Raw genomic sequence first — 27,459 nt, 5'->3', positions numbered from 1 at the left:
TTGTGTCAACATTTGAAAAATTTTCCCAACTAGCATTTTGATTTTTTTTTGTAAGTTTTACAAGGTCAGTTTTGTTGTACATTAATCTTCCTCCTCTCTGTTTCTCATTTCTTCTCACATTTTGTTCCTTAACCACTTCACTACAGGACTTAAATCTCACGGGCAGCAGCCAATGCCAGCCGTACGTGTCGTAATAATACTCGCATCATAAAATATAGTCACGGCTTATATCGATCGTTCTCTCTTCACCCGTGAATTTTGAAAACCACAGAGAATGGGATTAAGAGCAGATTAGGGAGAATGTAAAAACACAGGGGCGACTACAATAAATATAATCAAGACGCCGATATGGCAGCGTCGCAAATCCACTTGCTCCTCATGACGCCTATGTGTGCGGCACCATATGGAAGGGGTTAAGCTCAAACTCTATTAGTATATGGTCACTCTTCCCAATTGGTGTCTTATAATTAATTTTGTCCACAATTTCAGGCTCAGAAGTGAATATCAAGTCTAGTCTCAATGGTTCCTCTCTGTGTCTATATCTAGTGTTTTCTTTGACCCATTGAGTCAATGTATAATCAATGGTCAGATCCAGTAGGACAATGCCCCAGAGTTCCTCTCCACCTTTTATTGTCAGTTTTTCCCAATTTATTTCCTTTGTGATAAAGTCGCCCTTAATTACTATGTTTTCTGTAATTGTCTTTTTTGTTTCGTTACGTGTCCTCTTGTTTTTCCATTGTCCCATTTCACTAAATCATTCTTATCTAAGATTTCCATTCCTTTCATAATTATATAGATAGTAGGTCTCCTCTTTCCCTTCTTTGTTCCAGAGTTGGTAATTCTAATTTGGACAGTCTTTGTTCATATGTCATTTTGGAAGGAGTTGGTGCCAGTTTTGTTGCTGCTCTTTGTATTCTTTCTAATTTTTTTCTATTCTTTTTGGTACTGGGTGTCCATAGTGTTGCTGCGTACTCAAGTTTTGGTCTTATTAGTGTAGTTAAAGATTTTTTGACCATTTCCTCATCCAAATAGACAAATGCCACTTTTATTGACGTCAGTAAATTGTAGGTTTCCCCAACTATTTTATTAATATGTTTGTCCAGTGTCATATCTTTGCTGATCATCTCTGAGGTCTTTTTCTGAGTTTACTTTTTTGACTTCTTCTTCACCAATTTTATAATCTCTTAATATTCTGTTTTTACTTTTTCCAAATTCCATTAAACTACATTTCTTGATATTAAATTGGAGGTGCCAAGATGGGAGGGAGGGAGGAGGGTGGAGGGAGTGGAATATATAGGAAATGGAATGGGTGGGAGTGGTTTCTATGCCTTTTTCTTTTTGGCTACCCCCCATGTAGGGGGAAAAAGCCTTTGGTATATATGTATGTATGAATTTCACTTCCCACTTTTGAGTCCATTTCCAGATCATGTCCAAGTCTTGTAATGAGTTGCAATCCTCCTCTGCTCTTACTTTCTGTAGTATTTTTGCGTTGTCTGCAAAGAAATTCATATAACACTCTACTCCTTCATCCATGTCATTTATGTATATGGCAAACATGATTGGGGCCAGTACTGATCCCTGTGGGACACCACTTATCATTTCTTCCCAATTTGAGAATTTATCTGTGTGTGTGTGTGTGTGTGTGACTGTGTGTGTGTGTGTGTGTGTGTGATAGGTAAAGGGTTCTTTAAACTAGTTGAGACAAGTTATTGAATTTATCATCAAAAGGTCTTCGGGAGCGGCTCTTTAAACGACGAGACGAAGGTTATGTATCAGGCACACAGCGGAGTCGCCAACTTAGAAAAGGAAGAGGCTGTAAAGAGAGAAGTTCTTCCTTGCCCAAACTCTTAGACAAGTAAGTTGTGTTTGTGGATTGTCTCCTCAGAACTACAATGGTAGACTTTATATTATCAGTAGTGGTGTAGTGTGAATTGAATTTTTCTTTCATCATTTTCCTTATTGTATCTTCTCCATCCCATATATCTACCATACACTCCCACACAGCTATTCATCTTCCTTCTCCCTCATGCCCAGTCACACAGTATTCTTTTAAGCTGATTATTTTTAATCTCTACTGACCCACCTCTCTTTTACCCTCCTCAAATATCTCCTTTACCATTTCTGACTCAATCTCTGTGGAACAATATTGTCCCCAATGGTAGAAGTGTTGGTATTGGTGACAAAACACAAATATCCTTCTGTCCGATCCCACTGCTTCCGTCATCTCCATCTCTCACAGTCCCCTTCTTGACCCCACTGCATCACCACGCATGCAGACAAATCCACATAAGCTGACCTACTCACAGATGACCTGCTGATGTAGCTTCTGTTCTCTGAACACCAGCAGCTTTACAGGTGTCTAAGGTGGTATTAGTACATTCTAAGTCATCTTGATTGCATCTCTTTGATATGTAAGGATCAAATGTAATGGGTTTTGTTTCCATAGGTGTATTTTTATTAAACAGTCAAATCCATCATCAGGATTTGCTGAATGTGACAACTGTTGAATGTTGGATATCTTACTCTACATGTTCATATTTGACCAGTTGAACAATATTACAAGACCAACTTCATTTCCAGTGACAACAGCATTCGGGAGTGTGGATACTATGACCTTAGCAGAACAAAATCTTTCCGAGTTGAACCTAAGAACCAAAGAATATTTCGAGCTTCAGATCTAACTCAGGGAGAACTTCTTGGGAAGGGATTCTTTGGCCAGGTAGGTTATCTGTCTCCCCTTTTTGTATGAAAGAATTTTATGAATATTGAGACCACCTATGATTGAATTTTAATTACTCTAATCAAATCACAACAGATATTTGGAGTTTTGATTTCATTATGACATTAATGCTCAGTGGTTGACTAGGTTAGAGTGTCACTACAGTGGGCACAAAGGAAAAGTTAACCCCTTCACCGCAATGGAAATGTTAACTCTAAATTTGCTGTTAATTTTTACACCGTGTTCCCTCCGTATAGGTAGTGGGAGAAGCTTGGTATTTCACATGTTCCCTCCTCCCTCAACTTCCCTCCAAGCTCCGCTCCAGTGTGCTACCAGAGCTCAGACAGAATGTACCTGTGTTACGCTGCTCCACAGACCACAATTTTTTCATCTTTCTGCTGAATTTGATGCCCTGTTAGACACCACTATACCTCACTCTAATGGAGCAGGGAGTACCTGTAAAGCATGTAGCTGTCGATCTGAAAGTGATTCGTGTGTCACTCTTCAAGCTCACAAAAGGCACCACACTCCCTCCTCACATACCTGGCTCTGGGGGCAAGAAGAAGACAACTGCTTGGACTGACAAGGTTTTGGTATATGAGGTGAAGCAGGATCCTTCAATAACAGCAGTTGAATTGAAGAAAAAACATGTTCTTCATGCTCCCATAGCCAGGTTTGCAAGGCCGTGCAATGCCAGGAGAGAGTGTGGTGGTTGCCTTTTTGAGCTTGAAGAGTGACATACAGCTCACGTTCAGATTGGCAGCTACATGCTTTACAGGTACTCCTTGCTCCATTAGGGTGAAGGTACGGGTCTTCTCCTCCATTGTCACCTTGCTCAGCCCCATTGTGATGGTATGGTGGTGTCTGACTGGACGTCAAATTCAGCAGAAAGATGAAAAAGTTGTGGTCTGTGGAGAAGTGTAACACAGGTGCTCTTTGTCTGAGCTCTGAGAGCACACTGGAGCGGAGCTTCGCGGGAAGTTGAGGGAGGGGGGAACATGCGAAATACCAAGCTCCTCCTACTACATATATAGCAGGAACACAGTGTAAGAATTAACAGCAAATTTCGAGTTAACATTTCCATTGCTGTGAAAAGGTTACCTTTTCCTTTGCACTCACTGTACTTGCAGCAAAGGTCAAGGTGACATCAGTTCAAACCCTGCCTCCATTGGGTTGGACTAAGGGTATGGTGCATTAAATTCCACACAACAAAGTCCTTTGTAAGGGGCACCATCCTAGCCTCCTTACAGAGGGGAGTTCGCAACATTAAACTGGATCATCATCATAACCTTTGCTTTATTTTAGGAATGTCCCCTTTGGGGCTACAGGAAGAAGGATGCCTAGTGCTATTCCCATCCCATTTTTGTTGCCTTATACAACTCAAGTGGAAATACTTGGTGGTAGTATGTGTGAAAAATAAATTGATGCAGCCCAAAGGGATTTCTCCCTGTCTTCTTCATTTCTGCATGAGGGGACGGGGGGGTCGCCATTTTAATGAAGCAGCCTTGCTGTAGATGTGCTGTGTCTTGCAACACTGCTTTGACCCAGGGCAGTGGGGGAGATGCAGGGATGATCCATTATCCAAGAGGAGCCAAGATAAGATGGATGGGAGTGGAGTATGTGGGGATGGAATGGGTGGGAGTGGATTTTATGTCTGTGTGGAGTTGTTTGATAAATTTATATTATCATGAAATTAAAGGATCCATTTCTTATTCTAACACAGGCTCTACTCTAGTAAAGATATGACTACCCTTAACAGCTTTCCCCCAATCCCATGTATCTAGAACACTTCTCACAGTGCACAGCACCTTCCTGTCTACCCTGTCTTAAGCCTTTTTGAAATCCATAAAGGCCTTAAAAAACATCCTTACCTTTTCCTAAAGCTTCCTCACATATCTGTCTTATCACAAAAAATTGACCCACGCAACCCCTACCTTTCCTAAGCCCACACTGTTCCTCACCAATTACTCCCTCTATTCCTCTCCTAATCCTCTCAATTTAAATCCTTCCATAAGCCTTCCCAACTACACTCAACAAACTGATCCCTCTGAAACTACTACACTCACATTTGTCCCCTTTTCCCTTGTAAAGCAGAACCATACATGTAGGGTTCATCAAACGAGACCCCGGTATCCCGGTGTCTTGTAATTTTCCCAAGCTATATAGTTCAACTCCCAGGATTTTCATAGCATAAGCTATTTGAGTCATCCACGAGCTAGAGATCTCGTGAATTTCCCGGGATTCCCACAGGTCTCGGTGAATACAGGGAAACCATGGTATGTCTCAGTTTCCTGTTAATAGATTTGGAAGGTATGAATTACAACATTTTTGACATATTACATGTTGATTATGTTAACCTTATACTTAATACATAACATATATACACAGTATATATACTAGCACATTTTATGGATTACACATAAGAAAATGTAAGTATATAAAGAAAATACCAATTTTATTTACAAATGGATAATGTATTACATGGTCAGGACGTCGGCTACCTCTTCCCCCTCCCTACCACCCCCATCCTTCTTTCTGCTCTCGATTGCTTATTATGATTTCATGCCTGAGTTTTTCAGAGTACCATATGATTTAATTTTTTTTTTTTTTTCCTGATGACGAAAAATGAATGTGAAATGTGTGGGAAATAAATCGGTAACATCGGTAAATGAGGTGGAAGAAGTGATACAGAAATTGTCAATTCCTCATTACTAATAATAAATACTGATGACGAGTAATTTCTAATTACTAACAACTACTAATTATTAACTATTATAAACAAAATGCAAGAGTTTCCAGGGAGAGACATGATCCCAGTGTCCCTGGAAAATCATGGGGTCTCACTAAATTGTTGTCCTCATGGAAAAGTTGGGAATCCCGAGAAAATCCCGAGACATGTTACATGTGCTTCACTTCCTGTGTGCCGGGATAGTCCCAGGAGTATCAAATACCTTTCCCAGGAATGTATGTCTAAGGAAACGACGAGATCCCGAGTCCCGAGATCTTGTTTGATGAAACCTACATACATGCACTCCTCCATTCCTTCAGTACTCTACCCTCCCCCTAGACACACATTAAACAACCTCATAAGCCAGTCTACTATTACTTTATCTCCCTTTTTTCAGACACTGCATGACACCCGTAAGAGGTATAAGAACCACAAAAGTACATACATACATACATATACCAAGGCTTTTTCCCCCTTACAAGGGAGGTAGCCAAAAAGGAAAAGGCACAAAATCACTCCCACCCATTCCATCCCTGAATACACTCCACACCCCTCTACTCTCCCTCTCATCTTAGCACCCAGGGCAGTGGACAAGGTGCAGGGATGACCCGTCATCCAGGAGGTACCACAAAAGTACCAACACAGAATAGTCTTTGCTTCAGAAACAAAATACCCCAGTAACAATCATCAAAGAGAAAACGCCATATACCTCATCCTAGCCTTACCTAAACATAACACAAGATTTTTTTCCTCAGTAGCTTGTGGGTCATTCCTTTGGTTGTTGCTGGTTACCTGGGAGTATTGGGTCTCCTGCAAGAAAGATATGGGGCAGCGAATGGATTGATTACACTAACTTTTTATGCATTGCAATGAGTTTTTCTATTTGTTATCTTACTTCTATATGTAAGACTCTTCCGAGCATATTTAGTATCCATCATATTTATTGCTTAGTCTTTGTAAAGAAATTGACAAAGGTCTGGAAGTGAAGAAAATATAGATTTAAATGGAAAAAATTATTGCTTGGCTAAAAGAACTTCTTACATTTTTTTAGGTCTACAAGGTAACTCACTCTCAGACAGGTGAAGTAATGGTGTTGAAAGAGCTATACAGAGTTGATGAAAAAGCACAGAAAAATTTCTTGAAAGAGGTAAGTATTTGCAGTTTGTCTAAGTCTCATTTGATGTGATATAAAGTTTGAGAAATATTACCAGTATATTTAAATTTGTTATTGCCCATGCAAAAGATAGATTAAACATTTTTATCCTCAATTCTCTCCCTTGCCACCTCTGTGAATCCAGTTCTTTGGTGCTGTATTGTCCCCAAAGGATAAAATGCTGGTTATTGTTTACAAAATACTAATGCTATTTTTACTGCCTCATTTACACGACTCAGTGGCGAGGTTGGTAGAGTACCAGACTGTTGTTACGGTGGTGCCAGTGGTTCGAATCCTGCCCAGGGCTGAAGTTTACCACTTCAGTACGGGACTTAAATCTCGCGGGCAGCAGCCAATGCCAGCCGTATGACGTGTCGTAATAATATTCGCATCATAAAATATAGTCACCGCTTATATCGATCGTTCTCTCTTTCACCCGCGAATTTTGAAAACCACAGAGAATGGGATTCAGGGCGCATTTGGGAGAATGTAAAAACACAGGGGCGACTACAATAAATATAATCAAGACGCCGATATGGCAGCGTCGCGAATCCACTTGCTCCTCATGACACCTACGTGTGCGGCACCGTATGGAAGGGGTTAATTCAGTATCGCTGCGCTTCGAGTTGTTACTCCAACTCTCGTGGGCGGGGAGTTGGGTGTGTGTGTGCGTGTAAGGTCATAGCATTACCCATAGATCGGTCATATGAGCTCTGAGCTCTCTTCTGGGAGGGAAATAGCTGTTGATCACGAGTCCAACACGTGATCCAAAGACCAAGTGAATAGAATAGAATAGAGCAGACAGATATGGATTGCTCCCTTCTTGCTTCTTGCCCTCTTCTAAATATCTGGTGTCATAAAGATGATGTAGTAATTGAACATCTTCCTCTAAAAGATCTTATGCGCATGTGTGGGCCAGAGAGACCTTCATGGTTGCCTTGTGGACATAGGTTTCCAGTCATAGAAACACATGATGGTGATTAATTAATCAATATTTCTTAGATAATTTATTGTGATACTGCTTATATGATTTTTTTTTTTCCACAGGTTGCTGTACTTCGAAGCTTATGCCACAAGAATGTTTTGGGCTTCATAGGTGTATTGTATAAAGACCGTAAATTACATCTGGTAACAGAATATATCAGTGGGGGAACTCTGAAGGACATCATTCATGAAGTAGACCAGGTTATTCCATGGCATCAACGAATAAGCTTTGCTACAGACATTGCAGCTGGAATGGCTTACTTGCATAGTCGAGATATTATTCATCGAGACCTGAACTCACACAATTGTTTAGTTAGAGAGGTAGGTTGAATATGTGTTATGTTAGAATGTAGTGAGTGTTTTCAATGCTTTGTTATTCTTAGTGTGAATACTTTTTATAGTTTTTCACCAGTAAGAGACTAAAGACAAGTACAAGTACCATCTGACTCGCAACCAAGCTTTGTTCCGACCAACTGATCGTAGTCAACATGGACATAAGTCAGACCTTAAAAAAATGGTTGACATACTGGGTAGGGTATAATGTTGAACCTCTGCTATATAAAGTACCTACATAGTACTGTAATGTAATGTACAATCATTATTTCATTCTATTTACCATGATAAAAGAGGAGGCGTTTGAATGTGTTTGAGATGAGGTGCCTGAGAAGTATGATAGGGGTTACTAGGCTGGATAGAGTGAGAAAAGAGATGAGAAGAAGAACAGGGGTGGAAAGGGAGTTGGGAAATAGTGTTGGAATGGTTTGGACACATGGAAAGAATGAGTAAAGAAAGATTAGTAAAAGAGGTCTGGAAGGCAGAGGTAGGAGTGAACATGAGGGGGTGACCAAGGATGAGATGGATGGATGGGGTAAAAGGGGCATTGGGTAAAAGGGGTCTGTTGAGGAAGGAAGGGAGAAGACAGAAGTAGGGGTGAGTGGATGATGCTATGATGCATAGAAGGGGGTGGGTGGGGGATGGGGGGGAGTATGTGTGAATAATATTTTGATGTGAGAATAAACACCTTGTGAGATCGAAACCTTTATTGGTACTACGTTTCGCTTGTTACAGCTTTTTCAAGTACAGACATGACACAAACTCTGAGCACATATAAGCCAACGGGGAAGGAACTGGGAGAGGTTATCGGGGAGGGGTGGGTGGTAGGTGGAGGGGGAGGGGGACTTGGTGGAGACAAAGGAGGACATTTCGGACAGTTTGTTGAAGTGGACTAAGGGGGACATTTCATACATTTATTTAATGCGGGTAACAGATGGGTGATAGGAGGGGCGATGTTAAACATGCCTCTGTTCTGCTCAATGGTTTTGAAGCTTTGAATGGCGGCCGCTTTGAGGCATTTTCTCCTCACCCTGTCTGGTTCACTAAACAGAAGTTCTGCATTATCCCAGTCCATCAGGTGGTCGTTGGTGTTCCGGTGGATAACACAGGCGTTGGTGGTGATGTTGTTCCGGGAATCATAGCGATGCTCCCGGATCCGGGTCTGCAGGTCACGGGAGGTCTCGCCGATGTATACTTTATCACATCCAGCACAGGGTATGCGGTAGACACCAGCGTTTTTTCCCCACATCTGGTGTCTACCGCATACCCTGTGCTGGATGTGATAAAGTATACATCGGCGAGACCTCCCGTGACCTGAAGACCCGGATCCGGGAGCATCGCTACGATTCCCGGAACAACATCACCACCAACGCCTGTGTTATCCACCAGAACACCAACGACCACCTGATGGATTGGGATAACGCAGAACTTCTGTTTAGTGAACCAGACAGGGTGAGGAGAAAATGCCTCGAAGCGGCCGCCATTCAAAGCTTCAAAACCATTGAGCAGAACAGAGGCATGTTTAACATCGCCCCTCCTATCACCCATCTGTTACCCGCATTAAATAAATGTATGAAATGTCCCCCTTAGTCCACTTCAACAAACTGTCCGAAATGTCCTCCTTTGTCTCCACCAAGTCCCACCCGTCCCCCTCCTCCCCCCTCCCCCTCCACCTACCACCCACCCCTCCCCGATAACCTCTCCCAGTTCCTTCCCCGTTGGCTTATATGTGCTCAGAGTGTGTGTCATGTCTGTACTTGAAAAAGCTGTAACAAGCGAAACGTAGTACCAATAAAGGTTTCGATCTCACAAGGTGTTTATTCTCACAGTCTTGTCGGCTTTTGCCATTGTGATTCAATATTTTGATGCTCCGCAAAGGGATTTCTCCCCATCTTTTTTTCTGCATAAGGGGATGGAGAGGGGGGATGCCGATTAAATAAACTGGCCTTGCTGTGTATTGCTGCATTGTTTCTGACCCAGGGCATTGGCCAAGATGCAGGGATGACCCTTTAATCCAGGAGGAGCCAAGAAGGGAGGTAAGGGTTGTAGATGGAACTGGATTTTGTGATGGGGGGGAGTGGATTTGTGCCTTTGACTTTGGCTACCACCTTTGTAAAGGGGTAAAAGCCCATGGTATATATGAATGTATATGTTTAGGAAGAGAGTTGATGATAGCTAACAGTGTTTAGGAATAAAGTTGAGCATAAGCACACATGGGAAAGGGTGGTGGACGGAAGGCTGGTTGATAAAGCATTAATGGACTATGTTGTGGTATTAAAGAAAAAATAAATAAATAATAAAAAAAAAAGTAGGAAGAGTTGTGGATGTCCATGTTCTTAGGGGAGAGAGTGGGGTAATATCAGATAATTTTTTGGTGGAAGTTAAGTTGAGAGTGGGGGGATAGGTGAAGAAAGGGGAGAAGGACAGAAGGTAGGGAGGTGCTTAGAGTAAACTATTTAAATGAGAATGAAAAGGAGCAGAAGTACTTAGAGAAGCTGAGACAAGTGTGAGAGGTGTTGAAGGGTAGAGGTGGAGTGGAAGAGGAAGAGGGATGTTTCAAGGAGGGGGGAGTGACAAGATATGCAAAGATGCTATGTAGAACAAGGAGGATGGGAGGGAATAGAATGAATGGTAGTGAGTGGTAGAATGATGTAATGAAAAATGGATTGGTTACAAATTAGGACAAGAGAAACATATGAGAGGTACAAACGAAAAAGAAGAGAAGCAAAAATTTAGATAAAGGAGGCAAAATGGAGAGCAGGTGTAAAATGGGGGAGGGGTATGACAAATTAGGAAAAAAAAAAAAGAATAAAAATGTTTTGAAAGAAAGCTAATAGAGGAAGTAGAGGTGAGTGAAATAAGAGAATAAAAGGTAAAGTAAAAGGCACAGATGGACAGATGATAACAGAAGAGGAGGCAAAGTATTGTAGGGAGCTGTTGAATATGGAGGAGGATCGGGATTGGTGATAACAGTAGGAAGTGCAAAAAAAATTATGGTTATGGGAGAAGAAAATGAAGGAGAAATAAGAAAATATGAGGAGCAAGTAGTTTTGAAAAAATGAGAGCAGGTAAGGACCCTGGGTTAGATGGTGGATTAAGGGTGTTAATGACAGAGTTTAGGAAGGTATGCGATAGGAAAAAGTTTGAGGTAAATGTGGTAAAAGTAAGGTGATGAGATGTATAAAGAAAAAGGATGGCAGTTAATTGGAAGGAAGTCTTAAAGGAGAGAGGCAGGAAGAAGTAGATAGATTTAGGTATTTGAGGTTGCATGTGGCAGGAAAGGGAGGAGTTGAGGTGGAAGTGAATTGTAGATTGAGAGAAGCAAATAAATAACTTGGGTGATTAAAAAGTGTCATGAGAAATAGCCTATTGAGAATGGATGCAGAGATTATACAAAAGGGTGATTGTGCTGATGGCACTGTATGAGGCAGAAATTTGGAATTTAAAAGAGGCAAAGAGAAGTTTAAATATGTTTGAGATGAAATGTTCGAAAATTATGGTAGGGGTTATAAGGTTGGATAAAATGAGAAACGAGGTGAAGAGGAGAGCAGGGGTTGAAAAGAGATGGGAAATAGGGTCGATGAAAGAGTATTGGAATTGTTTGGACAGATGGAAAGAGTTAGTGAAAAAATATTAACAAAAGAGGTGTGGAAGGTACAGGTGGATGGAGTGAACTTGAGATGACTGAGGATGAGGTAGATGGATGGGGTGAAGGGGGCATTGAGCAGGGAGGGGAAAATGCAGGAGATAGGGGCGAGTGGAGAATGGCTGTGTATAGATGATACTGTGATGCAAGGAAGGGAGGAGCCAGGGGATGGGGAGTAGGGAGTGGTTATGTGTAAATGGTAAATGATATTTTGTCGCAGTCTGAAGGGATAGATTTGCATCTTATGGTCGAGAGTAAGAGCCTTTTTTGATTCTTGCCACAAATTCCATCGCTAGGTTCAGACTTCCTTTTAGTGGCCATGGTGAAATTTACTGCCCAGGTATAGGCATATATGTACTTGTAAGTACAGTTGATGAAAGAATATTAGGATGGTTTGGACACATGGAAAGAATGAGTGAAGAAAGACTAGTAAAAGAGGTGTGGAAGGCAGATGTGGAGGGAGTGAACATGAGGGGACGTCCTAGGATGAGATGGATGGATGGGGTGAAGGGGGCTTTGGGGAAGAGGGGAATGTCTGTTGAGGAAGGACGGGAGAGGACAGAAGACAGGGGTGAATGGAGAATGGTTGTATATGGATGATGTTGTGATTGCATGAGGTGGAATGGGCGGGTGGATGGTGGGTGAGGTAGTATGTGTGAGCAAAATTTGACGCAGCCCGAAGGGATTTCTCCCCGTCCTCTCATTTTATGCAATGGGGGGACGGAGAGGGGGGGTCGCCGATATAATGAAGCGGCCTTGCTGTGGATGTGCTGTGTCTTGCGACACTGCTTGTGACCCAGGGCAGTGGACAAGGTGCAGGGATGACCCGTCATTCAGGAGGTGCTAAGATAAGAGGGAGGGTGGAGGGGTGTGGAGTGTATTCAGGGATGGAATGGGTGGGAATGATTTTATGCCTTTTTCTTTTTGGCTACCCCCTTTGTAAGGGGGAAAAAGCCTTGGTATATGTATGTATGTATGTAAGTACAGTTAATACATACTGCCTGAGTGATGAGAGATGCATCAATCTATCTAGCCCCACTGCCACACGTGTGGTCAGAAGTATGAGTGATCTTATGTCAAGTAGGTCATAAGTCAGATAGTACATGTATTTGATTGCGGTGGTCATGCAAGACTGACAGAATTTTTCTGCTGTCTATTTTCAAAATCTTTTAACCTCCTCTCCTCTATCTGGAGGTGCAGTCTTGTGAGTATGAAATTCAGTGTCTGGACCAAACCCTAGATTTCTATAAAATTAAACTGTATTTCTTCCTCCTTTTCCCATATAGAGAACTAACAATCAGTGACAGTACCACACTAATGCAAACTATTAGAATGGATTAAAGACTTTTTGAAGGAAAGGTACATGAGAACGGTGGTAAAGGACAAGATGTCAAGCTGGAGACCAGTGACAAGTGGAGTTCCACAGGGTTTAGTGCTTGCACCAATAATGTTTCTTGTCTTATGTTAACCACTTCACTACGGGACTTAAATCTCACGGGCAGCAGCCAATGCCAGCCATACGACGTGTCGTAATAATACTCGCATCATAAAATATAGTCACGGCTTATATCGATTGTTCTCTCTTTCACCCGTGAATTTTGAAAACCGCAGAGAATGGGATTAAGAGCAGATTAGGGAGAATGTAAAAACACAGGGGCGACTACAATAAATATAATCAAGACGCCGATATGGCAGCATCGCAAATCCACTTGCTCCTCATGACGCCTACATGTGCGGCACCGTATGGAAGGGGTTAATGGTATGGTGGAAGGGCCAACAAGCTATGCCAACATGTTTCCATATGATGCAAAAATCAAGAGAAGAGTGAAAAATGAGAACAGTAGAATATTGGATGGAGCCAAGAATGAGAAACGAAATTCAGTACCAAAAAATGCAAAGTACTGGAAATGGGAAATAGTGGCAAAAGGCCATTCTTAAACTATTCCTTGAGAAGTGAACACAATACAAAAGCAAAAGAGGAGAAAGACTTGAAAGTCTTGATAAAAGACAACCAGCCACCTGACAGAATGTTATCAGCAGGATTGTGGGAGAGACGTATGGACTACTGCAGAAGAATAAAGTGGCATTCCATTATATGGATAAAGAGACAATGGGGAAAAAAAATCATCAAAACCCTGATATATCCAAGACTGGAATACATGTGTTAGCGTCTAGACCTCCTAGAAGACGTAATCTACCACCAAAATCCACCAGATAGGTTGGATGGTATCTCAACATATGAGTGGTGGTAGTACGTGGTCGTAGTTGAGCGGTGTTCGGAGGCTTTAGAATAAATGCAGCGGAGCAGCGTAGCTCTGTCTCTCTGTGGTCTTTCTCCTCTTTATTTGGTGACAGGAGGTATTTATATACAGGGCTCGTGGCTAGGTTGCCGACGAGATAATATTTATTTACAAGATGCAGTTTTAGCAAATGTTAGAGATCAGGATAGGGTTTACACAAATTTACAATTTGCATATACATATATACAATGAAATACAGTTGTCCGAGGTTGGACAGGATGGACATATCCCGTAGGAAAAAACAATTTGTATCAAATGGTAATTGCTTGGCTTGGTGGCAATCCTTTGGGTTGGTGAGGCATTGATATTTGGCCACCAGCTGTGGGTGAGGTGTCCTCCTGGACAATAGCGACCTGACCCGGAGCGACCAGGTGCGTGAAGACGTCAGGTCGACTACCAGGCTACTGCTGTATGCACCGAAAGCATATGTGCAGTGCTGATAGTATAAGCAGAGGTGGTAGATGAATGTCTAGGAGATTTTGGTGGTAGATTACGTCTTCTAGGAGGTCTAAACGCTAACACGTGTCAGTAGTATGGTCCCCATACAGAGTAAAAAATATATGCAAAATTGAGAGAATTCAAAGGACAGCAACCAGACTGGTCCCCAGCATGGCAGATAGACCATACGAGGAAAGACTAAAAGCACTGGAACACCAATTTTGAAAGATTGAAGAGAAAGATATGATTACAGTGTTCAGGTCACTAAAGGGGATAGATTGCATTGACAGAAGATATCTGATTAAAGATGGGAGCGCTTTAGGAGGTCATGGAAGTAAATTAAGAAAGACCACATGTCAAAAGGATGTGAAGAAATACAGTTTAACATATAGATGTATAAATATGTGGAATAGCTTAGAAGGTGATATAGCCCAAGCTCAAACAATACACGAGTTTAAATCTAAGTATGATAATTGGAAATCAAAGATATAGATTTAGTTAGAACTGTAAATGAATTTGAGTTTAGGTACAGTGAGACCTCTCATTAACGGACATTAATTAGCTGTGTTTGCGGTGTTTTTGCTGTGTTTTCGGTGTTTTTGGTGCTGTTGTTTAGTGCGTGCAATCACTATGCCACCCAAAAACCACTCCAAATCAACGGATTATTCACATCAACGGACACTGTTACCCCCCTTTTAGTCTGTTAATGAGAGGTAATAAATGTATGTTGAAAATTAGAGAATAGGAGACATGACCCAGAAAGCATTGGTCCTTTCCTGTATACTACAATTAGGTAAATACAACACAAACAACAATTTGTAGTCTTTTCTGAGAGAGATCTATTGAGCGGTCAAAAGACTGACACCTTCCACTGTTAGGTTGAACGTTTCCAGTCAGTGAAACTCAATGTAACAATTAATAATATATCTTACCTGTAACTAACATTACCTATACAGAATGGTACTGTTGTAAGCATGTGATTGATTTTTTATAATAATTTCTTTGTTTCTTTGATTTAATTATGTTTGAACGATAATGGATTGTAACTTAGTAACACACAGTTGTGTAGCTACTGTAATATTGGCTTTGATAAAGGTGTGCTTTGTAATTTAAGGACAAAACAGTGGTTGTGGCTGATTTTGGACTGGCAAGAATTTTGCCCCAAAATAATTGGACAGCAGAACGAAAAAAGTTTGGAAAACGTCATGCAAGGAAAAAAAGGTATGTATATATTTACTAATATATTCAAATTTTCTATTTAGTTGTAGGTTAATGGAAGAAATTTAAAGACAATGAAGAGCTTTTATAATGACTGAATCCTGTGTGTTAGTGGAAAATAATTAAAGCAAGATATTGGAAGTGAATGTTTATTTCAGGCTGGGATGTGGAAGATCACTATGGGTATGCAATATACATATATCAATGGCTTTTTCACTCTTACAAGGGAGGTAGCCAAAAAACAAAGGTATAAATTCTATTCCCACCCATTCTATCCCCACATACTCCACTGCCATTCACCCCCTCCCTCCCTCTTATCTTGGCTCCTCCTGGAAGATGGATCATCCCTGCTTCTCACCCACTACTCTGGATCAGAAGCAATGTAGAAGACACAGCTCATCCACAGCAAGGCTGTTCATTTAATTGGCAACCCCCCCTCCATCCCTTGATGGAAAAAGAGAAGACAGGGAGAAATCCCTTTGGAAATTCTTGCTAGGGATGACCTACTAAAATGGGACAAGAAATACAAGAGGACACGAGAAGAAACTTAGGACAGTTACAGAAGAGATCTGAAAAAGAATAGTTTCCCACACAAAGTGATTGATATCTGAAACAAACTGAATAAGGAAACTGTAGGAGAGAGGCCAAACGCAGAGTATGGGATCCAATATATTTGACGTTTCACCCAGCAGGGCTTCTTCTGAAGGAGCCCTGCTGGGCGAAACGTCAAATATATTGGATCCCATACTCTGCATTTGGCCTCTCTCCAACAGCAGTCGTTGCTGCTTTAACTCATCTGAATGAGGAAACAGTGAGTGCTAAAACTATACATGACTTTAAGAAAAAACGGGATACAGAAAGATACAATAGCGGGTCACTGAGCATAGTTCTCTTCCCACAAAACACAACTAGGTAAATACTCCCTCACCCCACATCCCCCACCCACTCCCTTCCATACATCACAGTATCATCCATACACAACCATTCTCCATTCACCCCTATCTTCTGTCCTCTCCTGTCCTTCCTCAACAGACATTCCCCTCTTTCCCAATGCCCCTTTTATCCCATCCATCCATCCATCTCATTCTTGGTCACCCCCTCATGTTCACGCCTTCCACCTCTGCCTTCCACACCTCTTTTACCAATCTTTCTTCACTTATTCTTTCCATGTGTCCAAACCATCCTAACACTCTTTTATCAACCCTATATCCCAACTCCCTTTCCACCCCTGTTCTTCTCACCTCTTCATTTCTCACTCTATCCAATCTTGTAACCCCTATCATACTTCTCGGGCATTTAATCTCAAACACATTCAAATTTCCCTCTTCCTCTCTTATGTTCCATGTTTCTGTCCCATATAGTGCTGTCAGCACAATCAATCCTTCATACAATCTCCTCTTGGCATCCATTCCCAAATGTCTATTTCTCATTACACTTTTTAATCCCCCAAGGCACTTATTTGCTTTTCTCAATCTACATTCTAACTCCACTTCCACTCCTCCCTTTCCTGCTACATTCTCACCCAAATATCTAAAGCTGTCCATTTCCTCCAGTCTCTCTCCCTTAATACTCACTTCCAATTTGCTGCCACATCTCCCCTTGTGCATCTCATCACCTTACTTTTACCCACATTTATCTTCAACTTCCTTCTTTCACACACCTTCCCAAACTCTGTCCTTCCTTAATCCCTCCAATTCTGCTACAAGCGTTGTGTCATCAGCAAACAACAACTGGCTTATCTCCCATTTTTCTCCATTTTCTTTAACCATCTCCAATTGCCTGCCCATTACCCTTGCATTTACCTCTTGCACCACCCCATCCATGTATAAATTGAACAGCCAAGGTGACATAACACATCCCTGGTGAAGTCCCACCTTTACCTCAAACCACTCACTCTCTCCATTTCTAATTCTAACACAGGCTCTACTATTTTCTTAAAAACTGTTGGCTGCTCTTAACAGCTTTCCTCCTATCCCATATATCTGCAATACCTCCACAGTTCCTTCCTGTCTACCTTATCATAAGCCTTTTTCAAATCTTTAAAGGCCTAAAAAGACATCCTTACTATTCTTAAAGCTTTCTCACATATGTCTTACTATAAAAATCTGATCCATGGAACCCCTACCTGTCCTAAACCCACACTGTTCATCACCAATTACTCCCTTTGTTCCTCTTTTAATCCTCTCAATCAAAACCTTCCCATAAGCCTTCCCAACTACACTCAACAAGCTGATCCCTCTGAAACTACCACACTCATACTTGTCCCCTTTATCCTTGTAAAGTGAAATTATACAGGCATTCCTCCAGTCCTTTGGCACTCTACACTCTTTTAGACAAACATTAAAACAACCTCACCAGCCAGTCTACCATCACTGTTCCTCACTTTTTTAGACACTGCATGACACCCATCCAACCCACGTGCCTTACCTGCTCTCATCATTTTAATAACTGCTTTCACCTCATCTATCCTTATTCCTCCTTCATTTTCCTCATTCATCACAGTCATTTTCTTAGTGCTTCCCACTGCAATACCATATAGATAGAGTGAAAAAAAAAACAAAAAAAAAATGCATGCAAATTTTGAGTGAGGGGATGAAGTTAGAGAAGAATGGGCAGTAATGAATGATGAATAGCCTAGTATCTATTTACCTAATTTATCTAATCATTGCATATGGTGCTTATAAGGCAGCTACCATTGTGAAAGAGGTGTAAAGGTTTCTCTCCTATATCTTGCTACCTCAGTAGTTTGTTTATGATTATAGAAAGAGTAACTACTTGTTGTGTTTTCATTTTGAACAGATATACAGTAGTTGGAAATCCATATTGGATGGCACCTGAAATGATGAAAGGGAACAAATATGATGAAAAAGTTGACATTTTTAGCTTTGGCATCATCTTGTGTGAGGTAAAGCAGCATGTATTTAAGTATCATTGTGATAAAACTTTTATATCTTTATAAAGTGACAGTTTTGTTACTTTGTAATTCAGTTTTGATTGTGAATAATGTACTGAAATTTGAATTCATCACATGTGCTATATGATAAAATATTGTATGTGTGTGTGTGTATATATATATATATATACATATATATATATATATATATACATATATATATATATATATATACATATATATATATATATATATATATATATTATTTATTTTTCTTCTTCTTCTTCCACAGATCATTGGGAGAGTTGAAGCAGATCCTGATTACATGCCAAGATCAATGGATTTTGGCCTGAATGAATTAGTTTTCTATGATAAGTATTGTCAGGACTGCCCAGAACCATTCTACAAAGTTGCTTTCCTGTGTTGTGCTCTCAACCCAGACAGAAGGTAACACAACTAGATATAGTGTTGACCTCCCATAGTTCTTTTTTGTATGTGTACTTTAAATATCCATTGTCCATCTGCTTTTCATTAATTCTGGTTGTGTGGGTTTATACTTAGACGGAAGGCTGTAGTACTTGCATACAAAAATAGTAGAGCCACAAACTTAATTTTTTTTTTACATAATACATCTCTGATGTTCTTCTGGAAATTTTGTTCTCTATAAATATTGCCCTCTACAATACTACGTGATTTAATTTTCTTCTTTATTGTTTTGCATTGTTATTCATTATATTTCTATTAAGTTTTCCTATAATTTTCTTTCTGCATGCCTTGTTGTTGTCATGTTGTTTTCAGAAGTATTACATTAGTTTGTGAAATATGTTTTTTCTTTTTCTCTTTCTTGAAAACTGTTAATATATAGAACATTGCTATGAGTTGCCATAACCAGTGCTTTTCCCCACCCAGGCCACCCTTTGAGGTCTTAGAAGTTTGGTTGGAAGGTTTGGCTATGCACTACACTGTGGGAGCACCATTACCTTGTGATCTACTAACTGACATCTATAGTTTTAATGGTAAGTGTATGAACAGCTAGCAATGCTAGCATGTATTGAATTACCTTTTTACTCTTATTAACATGGTTTTATGAAATGTAATGGATGGGAGTGGAATGGGTGGGAGTAGGTGCATGCCTTCACTGGCTACCTCCCTTATAAAGGGAATTTACCCAGGGTGCGGGGATGGCCTGTCATCCGGGAGGTGCTAAGAAGGGAGGGAGGGTGGAGGGGAGTGGAGTGTATTTAGGGATGGAATGGGTGGGAATGATTTTGTGCCTTTTTCTTTTTGGCTACCTCCTTTGAAAGGGGGAAAAAGCCTTGGTATATGTATGTGTATGTATGTATTTACCTAGTTGTATTACACGGGAAGGGAGTTATGCTCGGAGTGACCTATCTTTCAGCATCAAGTTTTTTCTTAAAATCTTGAAAAGTATTTGCACACACTGTTTCTTTATCTAAATTATTCCATATATCCAGCACTCTGTGTGGGAAACTATTCTTTTTCCGATCTCTTCTATAGTTATCCTTTTTTAGTTTCTTTTCATGACCTCTTGTTTTTCCATTGTCATTTTTTAGTAAATCGTTCCTGTCAAGGGTTTCCATTCCTTTCATGATTCTAAATATAGTTAGTAGATCACCTCTTTCACTTCTCTGCTCTAGTGTTAGTAGTTCTAATTTCGATAATCTTTGTTCATATATTAAATTGGAAAGAGCTGGTGCCAACTTTGTTGTTGCTCTGTATTTTTTCTAGTTTCCTTGTATTCTTTTTAGTACTGGGTGTCCATAGTGTCACTGAATATTCTAGCTTTGGTCTAATCAATGTAACTAATATTTTTTTAATCATTATGACAAGGTAGACAGGAAGGCACTGTGGGAGATAGTACAGATGCATGGGATAGGAGGAAAGCTGTTAAGGGTAGTCAAGAGTTTTTACAAGAGTAATAGAACCTGTGTTAGAATCAGAAATGGAGAAAGTGAGTAGTTTGAGGTAAAGGTTTGACTTCACCAGGGATGTGTTATGTCACCTTGGCTGTTCAATTTATACAAGGATGGGGTGGTGCAAGAGGTAAACACAAGGGTAATGGGCCAGGGATTGGAGATGGTTAAAGAAAATGGAGAAAAGTGGGAGATCAGCCAGCTGTTGTGTGCTGACGACACTGCACTTGTGGCAGGATCAGAGGAGTGATTAAGGAAGTTAGTGACAGAGTTTGGGAAGATGTGCAAAAGAAGGAAGTTAAAAGTAAATGTGGGTAAAAGTAAGGTGATAAGATGTAGAAGGGGAGAATGTGGCAGCAAATTGGAAGTGAGTATTGAGGGAGAACAACTGGAGGAATTGGATAGCTTTAGATACTTGAGTGTGAATGTGGGCAGAAAGGAAGGAGTGGAGGTGGAGGTAGAATGCAGATTGAGAGAAGCAAGTAAATGCCTTGGGGGAATTAAAAAGTGTAATGAGAAATAGGCATTTAGGAACGGATGCTAAGAAGAGGTTGTATGAAGGAATGATTGTGCTGACAACACTGTATGGGGCAGAAACATGGCATATAAGAGAGGAAGAGAGGAGTTTGAACGTGTTGAGATGAGGTGCCTGAGAAGCATGATAGGGGTTACTAAGCTAGATAGAGTGAAAAATGAGGAGGTGAGGAGAACAGGGGTGGAAAAGGAGTTGGGAGATAGAGTTGATGAAAGAGTATTGGGATGGTTTGGACTCATGGAAAGAATGGGTGAAGAAAGATTAGTAAAAAGGTGTGGAAGGAGTGAATATGAAGGGGTGACCAAGGATGAGATGGACGGATGGGATAAAAGGGGCATTGGGAAAGAGGGGAATATCTGTTGAGGAAGAAAGGTAGAAGACAGAAGATAGAGGTGAGTGGAGAGTGATTGTGTATGGGTGATGCTTTGGCACTTGGAAGGGAGTGGGTGGGGGATGGGGATGAGGGAGTATGTGTGAATGATATTTTGATGCAGTCCAAAGGGGCTCTCCCTGTCCTTTCTTTTTCTGCATGAGCATATGGAGAGGGGGGGGGGGTTGCCGAGTAAATGAAGCAGCCTTGCTGTGGTTGTGCTGTGTCTTGCTACATTGCTTCTGACCCAGGGCAGTGGACAGGATGCAGGGATGACCCATCATCCAGGAGGAGCCTGGACAATAAGGAGGGGGTGGTAAATTGGAGTGGAGTATGTGAGGAGAGGATGGAATGGGTGGGAATGGATTTTATGCCTTTGTTTTTGGTTACATCCCTTGTAAGTGGGAAAAAGCCTTTGGTATATATATGTATGGTGTTTTTTTAAGTTAACAGAGCTGTCACCCACCTAGTCCTTAGTCTTACAGCAGTCTTGAAGTTGGTATTGTTTTAAAGCTAGATGGTTACTTGAAAACAGTCATACTGGTGGGGTTTTTACTTGTTAAAGAAATTTCTTTATAAGGCCGTTGTCTGGAGGAGCTCGGTGCTCAGTCTTGAAATGTTTGTGATCTGAGTATTTGTTTTTATGTGTATCTGTTGTATGGTACAAGTGATAAGTTGCAGTAGATATTTGAATAGTATGGTGTCAATGTTGTTCTGCATTCAGTTGGTTGTGTTTGTGTTATGTAAAGGGGAGGATTCAGGCCTTTTGCATAGAACTGTGAATTTATCATTTCCGTGTGCTTGTCTAGGCTTCTGTACTGTTTTTTGCTGCATTGCTTCTGACGTGAGCAGTGGGCAGGAGACAGGGATGACCATGGAGCTAAGATGGGAGGGAAACAAAAGTGGCATATACAAGTGGAATGGGTGTGGATGGGTGCATACCTTTGATTTGGCTACCTCTCTTGTAAGGGGAAGCCTGTGGTATATAGATGTACTTTTCTGTGGGGAAGATTTTGGTTTCTCTACATATATGCTCTATTGCAGTGATTTTATTTAATGTCATTATTTTTAATACTTTGTGTTTTGTAGGGCATATGTTCTTTCATGATCATAGGGGGCATCTGTTTTTTCTTGATCATATGGTACCAACCTAGGGAGACCTAGTCAAGGGTGGTTCCTATAGGAACTTTGTAGACTGTAATTAGAGTTCATTTTTTGTGGTATGTATATTTCAAAATGTTTTTGTTAAGTAGATGCAGATTATATGGTGTGTCCAATGTGCCAGCAGATATGATAGATATCTGCAGCCATTTTCCTAGGGGCTGCAGGTCTCATAGAAGAAAAAAATGTGAGTTACAGATTGACCAAAGGCAAGAACAACAGTTATCATTGTTTTTTTGTTGTTTTAATCCTCCCTTATAAGGGAGGTAGCCTGTGGAAACATCCACTCACTCCCACCCATTCCACTCCCATCCACCACCCATTGTTTCCCTCTCATCTTAGCTCCTTGTAGATGAAGTGTCATCCCTGTCTCCTGCCCACTGCCTGGATCAGAAGCAATGCAGCAAGACATATCACATCATTTTTACAAATGATATTGAATTTTCCAATCACTTATTTTGTCAGGAAAAAGCCCAAGTTCCTCTGAAGCATCAACCCCTGAGCCTCTGTCTCCAGACAGTTGTCGTCCTCCACTGCTTCGCACAATCAGCGAAGGTGTGTCTGGAGCATCCTCTTCCCTGGATAAGATGGACTTAATGGAAGTTTGTTCAATTATTGAATCACCAACTCTGTGCCATCTGAAGCTGTCTTCAGTAGATGAATCTGCATCACCAGCCAAAGTTGTGGAGTCAACGCAGTTATGATTGAAAGACTTTCCATGGTTGCTGTTGCCAGAGGAATATATGAGGTACCTGCCCCTAGTCCTGCTGCAAGGTTAGATTTCACACTTTGAAACATTCCTCTCATTCCTTTTATAGAAATATATTGTACCTCAGTATCTCATACAGATGTCAAGTAGCCTTAAAATAATTTTTTTTTTTTTTTTTACAAAGAAATAAAGTGTTTGCTTATACAACTGAACAAATGTTGCTTCAGAACAATTCATATGATGAATGTCAATATAGTTATTCTGATATATAAGAAATCTTTGTAGACTATCATGTAGCAAACCAAGTATTGATGAGATTAGTCACTGTGGAGAGATAAATTTCAAGGATTATTTTAGGCAGCCGCATGTATGTGTGCTAAACAAATTGGTTTTTAAGCCCCCATATAATCAACCATGGGACTCCTCAAAGAGAGACATGGGGGCAGCAGATTGGTTGATTGATAAATCCCCAGACTTTTTTGTGCATAATGCTAAATCCAAAATGACAATTTTTCCAATAGCATGTAGATTTTTTTGTTGGAAGACATGTTCTACTCATTCATCATACAAAATAATGTCTTTGCTGTTGACATGGATAAGAGATTTTTATGAATAAAATAATTGTAATGTATAGAAAACAACAGTTTCTGTGCATGACTGGACAGTCATGGTAATATAATTGAAATTGTAAAATCTTTATGATGCAGATTTTGTCACGGAAAGGTTAATTGTACATTTTCTGTTGTAGTGGTCATTGTACCAACAACACTGTAACCAAGTTACCTAATGATTTTAATTTTTGTGAATATGGTATATCACATTATGTGTATACTGAGGCAATGTAAAATTTTGATGATGATGATGATGATGAATGCATTTGATAGCAGATATTGTAAATCCAGCAACAGGAAATGTGTTGTTAGCCACAAAACCCCTTCTCTACTGTAACTCATTCCACCAATTATTTTTTGGCAAGTGCCCAATAATTTTGTTTAGCTTAGGGGGTCATCAGTGTAGTGAAGGGGTTGGGGTCCGTGCCAGTTCACCCCTTCTTTGCCACAGGAATGGTATTTGTTGATTTTATTTTGGCTAATGACTGCAACGATTGTCAGCATAGGAGGCTTCAAGAAATATATAAAGGAGTGAGGTGGTATATTGTTTGGATTAGTTTTATATTTGATTACAAAGGTATTGTATATGCTTAATGATTGAAATAGATTGAAGTATTTTTATATTGACTCAGATAAAATGCCTCTAAAGAGGGTTTGTGTAAGTGGGAATTTGTTATATTTTGTCTGTAGTTAATGCTGTGTTTGCTTAGCAGGAAGTAAACAACAAATGTTACTAATAATCATGCAAACCCCTTCACACTTACACATGCACACACACACATATGCACTCTCACACGTACTCTCCTTCTTTCTCTCTCTCTCTCTCTCTCTCTCTCTCTCTCTCTCTCTCTCTCTCTCTCTCTCTCTCTCTCTCTCTCTCTCTCATCATGAACTGGTATGCCCTGTGTATTTTTGATGAGTTGAGACATTTTATCCCATTTTTCACTGAGTTAATGCTTATTGAATACATAACAAAAGATAATCTTGCAATCATCCTGTTGTAGGATGCGTTTCAGTGACTTGCATCACTCAAGGTTTGTAGAATAGTTGTGAATAGCTTATGGTCAAGCTAGATTCTGCCTCTTGTTGCTGAGTATCAAAATAGCATACTGAAGTTATCTGTGATCTTAAAGAAAGTCAATGATGAGTAGCTTGGTAGATTTTTTTTTTTTTTTTTTTTTATGTATGGTTCCTATTTAAGGACTTTTGATTGTATATTTTAGTGTCATATTCAAATTAAGATCAGAAAATGCTTGTACATAGAAATCAAGGATTGAAATGCATTGATAACCTTATTTTTTGATAGTGATAGATCTGATCTTAGCTGTCCACAGATGGGTTTTCAAAATATGTACATTTATTATATGTATATAGTCATTGAAAGAAAAGACCATGTTTATCTACTTAATAAAGAGTTGGCTTATGCTACTAGAGATAAGGTACTATTGCCATAGCAAATTTTAGTGACATTCCATTATTCTTGTCTTCCGTATATTAGATTGCAATCCCTTCCCTAATAGTCGACTCTTTGAGTTCTTTCCATGGTAGTTCCTCCCACTGTGTGACCTCATTTTTCATGTAATTTAAAAGTGGTATATTTTATATAAACACCTTAAAACTGTGTGTATGTTACTCTATTACTATACAGCAATGTGGTGTATGCAGTTTGCATAAAAACATGATTGGTGAGAAGATAAATAGAAAATGACATTCAACAATTTTATTTGCCCCTAGTTTTGGTGTTCAATAGTCATCCCTGTATAAAATATATAGAATACACAGACACACACACATATGCAGCATTACCCATAGATCGGTCATACATGAGTTTTGAGCTCTCTACTGGGAGGTTAGTAGCTGTTGATCACGAATCCAACATTTGATCTAAGTCCATGGTGAATTACAAGTCCAACATGTGATCCAAGACTGGTGACACACACACACACACACACACACACACTCTCACACTCACACTCACACTCACACTCTCTCTCTCTCACACTCACTCTCATCATAACCTTGATATGTCCAACACTGGAATATGCATCAGTAATATGGTCCCACACATAAGCAAGATTGAGAGAATACAGAGGGCAGCAGCCAAACTGGTCCCCAGCTTGGCAGTTAAACCATATGAGGAAAGACTAAAAGTATTTGGTCTGCCAGCTTTGAAAGATCAAAGAGAAAGAGGTGATATGATTACATTATTCAGGTCACTAAAGAAGATAGATTGCATTGACAAAAGAGATATCCTGATTAAAGATAGGAGGGACTAAAGAGGTCATGGGAATAAATTAAGAAAGATCACATGTGTAGAGGGTGCAAAGAAATAGAGTTTCCCATATAGATGCATAAATACATGGCATAACAAAGAAGATGACATAGCTCAAGCCCAAACAATACATGAGTTCAAATCTAAATATGATAATTGGAAATCATGGATGTAGATTAAGTTGGAACAGTACATGAATTTGAGGCTAGATATGTTAGAAAATTAGAAAATATGAGACAGGACCCAACGAGTGTTGCTCCGTTCCGTATACAGACGCTCCTCTACTTATGTTCATTCGTTTTCTGTTTTTTTTATTTTACGTTTGAACTGACTGAAAAAAAAAATTGTAAAAAAATTTTTTTTTTTGTGAATTTTTTAGTTTAGCTCGCTATCCGTAGTACGAGACGTTCAAACTATACTTACGCATGATGCTGCGTTCATTGTTTACATGGGACAAATGACAGACTGAACGCGCCTTGCCTCCGCCTCCTCCTCCTCCCCCTCCTCCTTCTCCTCCACCATCTCACTTTATGTTGCTTGAATTTAATTTATTTGAAATTAATGTTATTATTTTACAATGTTATGTTTATAATTAATGATTTAGGGGTGTTTTATAAGATACGGTAATAGAATTTATGGATGTATAGTACAGTATGAACTGTCATACATTACTGGAACGTACAGTAACAACTTACATTCATTTTCACAATATGTTCAGCCATTGGGAACGTAACTAAAACGTAAGTTGAGGAGTGTCTGTACTACAATTAGGTAAATACACACACACACACACAAACCACCGTCTGGAACAGACGTCTAAAACAAGCTCTGGAGTCCAGTATTTTTTTTTGCTAAGTTGGAGGAAATGCCTAGTCTGGTATTGTATGGGAAAGGGAGAGCTTAGCTTAAGGAGTACCCAAAATGAATTATTAGTGTAAATTCACTGAATGGAAAAGATATTAAAATGGAGGATGGTGAGGGCAGACATAAATATGGTCAACCAACTAAAAGAAGACTAGATGTGAACAGGATTGAATTGTCATTAGGTGTCATTCCAAAAAAAAGGCTGTAATATTGAGATGCCACTACATAACCAAAGGTATGATGATGAGAACTTTAGTTTTTCCAGCTTTGCAAGAGAAGGTAGAAGACTAGGTAAAGGTATAGATTTAGGAAAGGAGATAAGGTATAAAAATATTCTTCAAAATCAAGAGATTACAGAGTTAATGAATGATATTATAAATCTAAAAGCAGAATGCCGGGCAATGTATAGAGAAATGAATGAGTTGAAAAGATAGAAAGCTGAGACAGAGCTTAATGACATAAAATAAAGAACTAAATATTGTAAAAAATTAGAACAAAAGGATGAAAAATGAAGATACTAATAAAAATGAGGTTTTGAAAAGAAAAGTAAAAAGAACAAATACATGTGGTGACCAAGAAAGTTTAGGATAC

General features: G+C 39.9%; 1 protein-coding gene across 2 annotated transcripts in view; it reads left to right on the top strand.

Annotated features, from left to right (window-relative positions):
* Window positions 1-24,597, top strand: part of LIMK1 (LIM domain kinase 1) — a 52,740-nt gene extending 28,143 nt beyond the window's left edge. For both annotated transcript variants that reach the window (XM_076202270.1, XM_076202269.1), the window contains 9 exons: window positions 1,729-1,855; window positions 2,581-2,719; window positions 6,499-6,594; window positions 7,648-7,905; window positions 15,416-15,522; window positions 18,319-18,424; window positions 18,705-18,859; window positions 19,322-19,428; window positions 22,878-24,597. In XM_076202270.1, coding sequence (XP_076058385.1) covers window positions 1,729-1,855; window positions 2,581-2,719; window positions 6,499-6,594; window positions 7,648-7,905; window positions 15,416-15,522; window positions 18,319-18,424; window positions 18,705-18,859; window positions 19,322-19,428; window positions 22,878-23,116 — 1,334 coding nt within the window. In that variant the 3' untranslated portion in view covers window positions 23,117-24,597. The remainder of the gene's footprint in view (window positions 1-1,728; window positions 1,856-2,580; window positions 2,720-6,498; window positions 6,595-7,647; window positions 7,906-15,415; window positions 15,523-18,318; window positions 18,425-18,704; window positions 18,860-19,321; window positions 19,429-22,877) is intronic.
* Window positions 24,598-27,459: the final 2,862 nt, after the last annotated feature.

This window comes from Oratosquilla oratoria, chromosome 18 (assembly GCF_046742065.1).
Source record: "Oratosquilla oratoria isolate Oo_2021 chromosome 18, ASM4674206v1, whole genome shotgun sequence".
Lineage (NCBI taxonomy): Eukaryota > Metazoa > Arthropoda > Malacostraca > Stomatopoda > Squillidae > Oratosquilla > Oratosquilla oratoria.
Note: the sequence above shows the minus strand (reverse complement) of the source record. Positions and strands in the feature narration are given on the sequence as shown.